Below are 6,169 nucleotides of genomic sequence, written 5' to 3'. Positions count from 1 at the left end.
GAGGTGAAAGCAGTGGAAAGTCTGGATTCTAAGCAGATACCCAGCTGTCACCCCCCCCCCACTGCCCCCCCCCCCAACTCCCCACCATCACCACCAATCTACATAGACAACTGGCCTCACTTGAGTGATTCAATCAGTAAATCCCTGGACTCAGGACCCCAAGCAGAGCTGACAGCTGTGCTTAAATGAGGCGTTGAAATGAAAGGGAGTTTTACGGGCAGGGAGACCCCCTTCCTAATCTCTATCTACCCCCAGGACAGTAAGGGGATGCTCTTCTGATGAGAGTAACTGGGCCAAAAGAAAGGACCTACTAATACTGACACTTAACATCCCTTAACCAAATGAACAGTTTCATCCAATCAGTTGTCCTAGAGTGAAGCTGACTAACTCTCCAGCCAAATGTGCTCCTTGCCCCCAGTTTTTTAAACAACTATTTTAAATATGCATGGACACTATGTTCACAGCAGTGCAATTTACAATTGTTCAGATTTGGAAACAGCCCAAGTGCCCATCAGCAGATGAGTGAATAAAAAGCTGTGGTATATTTACACAATGGAATACTGCCTGGCTGTAAAAAAGAAGGAACTCTTACCATTTGTAACAGCATGGATGATCCTGGAGAGTATTATGCTAAGCAAAATAAGTTGGTCAGAGTAAGATAAGTATCGGGTGATCTCTCTCATATGTGGAATCTAATGAACAAAATAAACCGATGAACAAAATAGATACAGAGACATAGAAGCACGGAATAGAATGAGGAATTTCAGAGGGAAGGCAGGGATGGGGGAGGGGAGGAGATTAATGGAATTTATATGCATATATGCATAGCCCAATGGACTTAGACAATAGTGTGGTGAAGGCCTGGGAGGGGTGAGTGAAAATAGAGGGGGTCAATAGGAAAAAAAAAAAAAACACAAAGGGGACAGCTGTAATGCTTTCAACAATAAAGATAGATTTAAAAAAATACACGCATGGACAGTGGATCACTGGACATTTTAAGGATAGCTTTAGCGTAAAGGACAGTGACAAAATAGAAAAAAATTGAAGCATAAGGATAAGGAAACTAGAAAAACTTAAGTATCATTGTTTTTAATAATTACTGAAAGATAGGAGATAATTGCAATTATTAAAGAGGAACAAATTCCTATAAAAATGAAGAACATTTAAAAATTAAGACAAAGTTCTTGAAACTTATAGATAAAAGTAGGGAAAATATTTTTTAAAGATCAGTGAAAAGTTGGGTGTTGAAAAGAAGACATAACCCAATAAAAGTTGAACCAAAAGACAAATTAATAGGCAATATGAGTAGGGGAGAAAATATTTCATTAAGAAATGGATCTTCCTATTGAGACTTGTATAAAATTGATCTATTTTAATTATAAGGGAAATTTCCCAAGTAGCTCTTGGGTATCTTTACACCATATATGTTTGCATGTTGGGTTATCCAAAATGGGTCAAGTATTTTTATTGAGAATACGTTAACTATTTAAAATCAGTAAATGGCACTTAACTATAGGAATATAACCATATTCCTGTTTTATAAATTTCTACCTATTCCTCTTTCATCACTTTGAAAAGTCTGCTAAGCTTCTGATTTGGATTCTCATTTCCAGGTAACCAGCTTTAGTGAGCTGGGGAAATGGGGGAATGGAGGGGAGAGGCAGAATAGGGTTATGGACAGAGGGCTGCATAGGGGGCGTGGGTCAGTAAGAGCTGTCTAATCAAAATGAGCAAAGCCCTGGGAGGTAATACTATGTTGTAGTTCAGCAACGATCTCCTAATAACATGGCCATCCACAGGTGCCAAGGGATTGATCGCTGTCAAAGAAAACCAGAGCTGGGCAGTAGTTAAGGCAGTAAAAATAGATTTCATTCAGAAACTATTGCAATAGGGGTAAGAGATCTCAGTATAGAATTGGGCTCGATTCCAAACAGCATGGACAGGTGAGAATGTATAGCCAAGAAACAGATCTGGCATGCAGCTGTCAGTTAATGGAAAATTACTAAGAGGAAACATTAGGGAAGAGGGATTCTTACTAAACCCACTCATTAGATTTTTGCTGAAAGCAGCCCAGAATAATCAGACATCACTTGGAGGATTATGAGAAATGAGGAAGTTTGATCAGATATTGGAGGTGGGGATGCCAACGAAACTGACTTAGCAGGGCTCTTGACAAAACTGAATTCTTCCAGGAATAGATGGAAGCCCATGGTCAGGACTAGTCCAGTAGGGGTCTCAGAGGAGCTGGACTAAGGTCAAAGAGAGAATCTTTGTCATCACTTTAGAACAAATTCATGTTTGGCACCCTTACTGAGGTTTTTCCCCCATCATTTTGCTATCTGATAATAAGCAAGTGACATTCTAAGCAGCTAAAACCAGTACGCGGAAGCGAGAAGCTTCCCCCACCTATTTGCAACCCCTGTATTCACTGTGGTGAGCTTTCCTGTTTTCCATTTCAACCCAGAACCTAGATGTGTGCATGTACTCAGAACGTCTATAGTGTACATCCAAGAGCTCGGAGTTTATGAGCCAGAGGGTGTGGGTTCAGATTTTGACTTTGTCACTTGCTAGCCATGTAATCTTGACAAAAAATGACTTCAACCCTCTCACTCAGTGTTGCCATTTATAAAATGGAGATAATCATTGTACCTAACCTCATAGAGTTGTGAGGATTACATTATTTCATATAGAAGAGCTGGGAACAGTGCCTGTACCTAGTAAAGGCTATATAATTGTTGCATTTTCTTGATGTTAATTACTCTTCCAAGGTTTATAGGATTTATAAATCTGCCTTCTCTCATCCTACGATTTCCCACCCATCTTCTCCTTTGACCCAAACCATATTCCATTTGCTCTTTCAATATAATTTTTTTCAGTCACTCTAGATTAAACCAAGGAAGTATTGTAAAATTACAGATAATGTCATATGATCTTAAAAAGAGAGCAGAACAAACTGGACCTTCCTATCAGTGAAGCATGCCAGTTGATGTGGACTATGAAAACCAGAAACTCTATAGTTTTTACATCCTCACCCCAGGACATGTTTATTGATTTTAGAGAGAAAGGAGAGAGAGAGAGAGAGAGAGAGAGAGAGAGAGAGAGAGAGAGAGAGAGAGAGAGAGAGGGAAAGGAAGAAAAAAAGAAAGAAAGAAAGAAAGAAAGAAAGAAAGAAAGAAAGAAAGAAAGAAAGAAAGAAAAAGGGAGAGATTGGTGTCCCCATTACCTGCCCCAACCAGGGATCAGAACCTATAATTCAGGTATGTGCCCTGACCTGGAATTGAACCTGCAACCTTTTTGATGCATGGTATGACACTCCAACCAACTGAGCCACCCAGCTGGGACAGAAACTATTTTTAATAGGTACTGTATCTTAATTATTAATTTAAAAATAGGAAGATGAGATTTAGAACACAAATACTACTAAAAGGTTTTTAATGAAAAGCAAATCCTTTACACCCCCATGTGCTACTCTAACTTCTTTCCCAAGAGGCAAGCATTTTTAACACTTTAATTTCTTTCTTTGTGTAGTTATCTCTGCTCTACATAATATGCTTATTATAATAGCTCTTATTTTTTCCGTTGTGTGCATTATCTATTGATTTCCTGCTATAATAGATGAGCATGGGATTCATGTATACTACTTCCATATTCCTCCCCCAATCTACCTAATATAGCAACATCACTCTTTAGGTTAAATCAATAAGCCATGGTTACATTATTATAAATATGTAGTCTTGTTTACCACAGAGCAAAGTAGCATATTGTGATTATTTTTTCCATTCTTTTTTTTTGTGCCAATTTTAAATAGTTTTATTTAAGATGCTGCATTTTCCACTTTACAATACAGTTATAAAGTGCATTATATTTCCTTTCCCTGTGCACAGTCCGTATTCAAGTATCAAGAATGCCCAGTTATTTACTATACAGCAGCTCAACTTTTAAAACTGCCATGGAATTTGCTACAAATTTGGGTCCTTCAATATTTTGTGTGGAACAATGCTAGATCTATGCTCAAAGCTGGCTTAATCAGCCTCTTCAATGGTGGGCCCAGAGGAGGCACCGCCAGATGGTGGAGCTCCGCCACCAGGGAAGCCCCCAGGCATTCCTCCTGGCATGCCTCCTGCACTCTGGTACAGCTTGGTAATGATGGGGTTGCAGACTTTTTCCAACTCTTTTTGCCTATGTTCAAATTCTTCCTTTTCTGCAGTCTGGTTCTCATCAAGCCAGTTGATGATTTCATTGCACTTGTCAAGAATCTTCTGTCTGTCCTCATCAGTGATCTTGCCTTGGAGTTTTTCATCTTCAACAGTTGCTTTCATGTTGAATGCATAGGACTCACGTGAATTCTTGGAAGACACCTTGTCCCGCTGCTTCTCACCTTCAGCTTTGTACTTCTCAGCTTCTTGGACCATGCGCTCAATGTCTTCCTTGCTCAGACGACCCTTGTCGTTAGTGATGGTAATCTTGTTCTCTTTTCCTGTACTCTTATCCACAGCAGAGACATTGAGGATGCCATTGGCATCAATATCAAAAGTGACTTCAATCTGGGGGACACCATGAGGTGCAGGAGGTATGCCTGTGAGTTCAGACTTGCCAAGCAGGTTGTTATCCCTGGTCATGGCACGCTCACCTTCATAAACCTGGATGAGCACACCTATTGGAGTAGGTGGCGAAGGTCTGCATCTGCTTGGTGGGGATGGTGGTGTTGCGCTTGATCAGCACCGTCATGACGCCGCCAGCCGTCTCAATGCCAAGGGAAAGAGGTGTGACATCCAGCAGCAGCAGGTCTTGGACATTTTCAGATTTGTCTCCAGAGAGAAGGCTGCCTGGACAGCTGCACCATAAGCGACAGCCTCATCAGGGTTGATGCTCTTATTCAACTCTTTTCCATTGAAGAAGTCCTGTAGGAGTTTCTGAATCTTGGGGATACGAGTAGAGCCACCCACCAGGACAATATCATGGATCTGGGACTTGTCAAGCTTGGCATCCCGAAGGGCTTTCTCTACAGGGTCCAGGGTGCCACGGAAAAGGTCAGCATTCAATTCTTCAAATCGGGCACGGGTGATAGAGGTATAGAAGTCGATTCCTTCATAGAGTGAATCAATCTCAATACTGGCCTGGGTGCTGGAAGAGAGGGTACGCTTAGCACGTTCACAAGCAGTATGAAGGTGGTGGACAGCCCTCTTGTTCTCACTGATAGCCTTCTTATGCTTGCGTTTGAACTCTGCAATGAAATGGTTGACCATTCGGTTGTCGAAGTCTTCTCCACCTAAGTGGGTGTCCCCAGCTGTAGATTTGACCTCAAAGATTCCATCTTCAATTGTGAGGATTGACACATCGAAAGTGCCACCTCCCAAGTCAAAGATCAGCACATTTCTTTCAGCTCCAACCTTTTTGTCTAAACCGTAAGCAATAGCAGCGGCAGTTGGCTCATTGATGATTCTAAGTACATTGAGACCAGCAGTAGTTCCAGCATCTTTGGTGGCCTGATGCTGAGAGTCATTAAAGTAAGCAGGTACTGTGACAACAGCATTGGTAACAGTCTTCCCAAGGTAGGCTTCTGCGATTTCCTTCGTCTTTGTCAAAACCATGGATGACACCTTTTCTGGATAAAAGCTTTTTGTCTCTCCCTTGTATTCTACTTGGACCTTGGGCCTGCCAGCATCATTCACCACCATCAAAGGCCAATGCTTCATGTCAGACTGGACAACAGCATCGTCAAATCTACGTCCAATCAAGCGCTTGGCATCAGACCGTGTTGGTAGGATTCATTGCTACTTGATTCTTTGTAGCATCACCGATCAATCGTTCAGTATCAGTAAAGGCAACATAACTCGGGGTGGTTCGGTTTCTCTGATCGTTGGCAATGATTTCCACTTTTCCATGCTGGAATACACCCACACAAGAGTAGGTGGTGCCAAGATCAATGCCAACTGCAGGTCCCTTAGACATGGTTGCTGGTGTGCGCGCTCGGCTGGCAGAGACCGACCCGAACTGGTGTCCCCGTGTTCAGTGAGCTCCATTCTTGTATTACCATTTGTTTCCTTGGAATTTCAAATTGATTCTTTCTTCCACTATTTGTCTTTCCCATATTTAAATTCTTTTCCAAGTTCTTGGTCACAGCATATATTCTACCAAGAACCAGTTACTTTCTCAGTAGGTTCTATTT

At 41.5% G+C, this 6,169-nt stretch overlaps 1 protein-coding gene across 1 annotated transcript; it reads right to left on the bottom strand.

Annotated features, from left to right (window-relative positions):
• Positions 1-3,797: 3,797 nt before the first annotated feature.
• Positions 3,798-5,952, bottom strand: LOC308527445 (heat shock cognate 71 kDa protein-like; the record flags this gene model as incomplete). Its single annotated transcript, XM_081102774.1, is given in 4 exon segments — positions 3,798-4,656; positions 4,658-4,820; positions 4,823-5,751; positions 5,753-5,952. Coding segments are annotated over 4 exon segments (1,926 nt in total). The 3' UTR covers positions 3,798-4,022.
• Positions 5,953-6,169: the final 217 nt, after the last annotated feature.

The sequence above is a fragment of the Myotis nattereri genome, assembly GCF_964212035.1.
Source record: "Myotis nattereri genome assembly, chromosome: 11".
NCBI lineage: Eukaryota > Metazoa > Chordata > Mammalia > Chiroptera > Vespertilionidae > Myotis > Myotis nattereri.
Note: the sequence above shows the minus strand (reverse complement) of the source record. Positions and strands in the feature narration are given on the sequence as shown.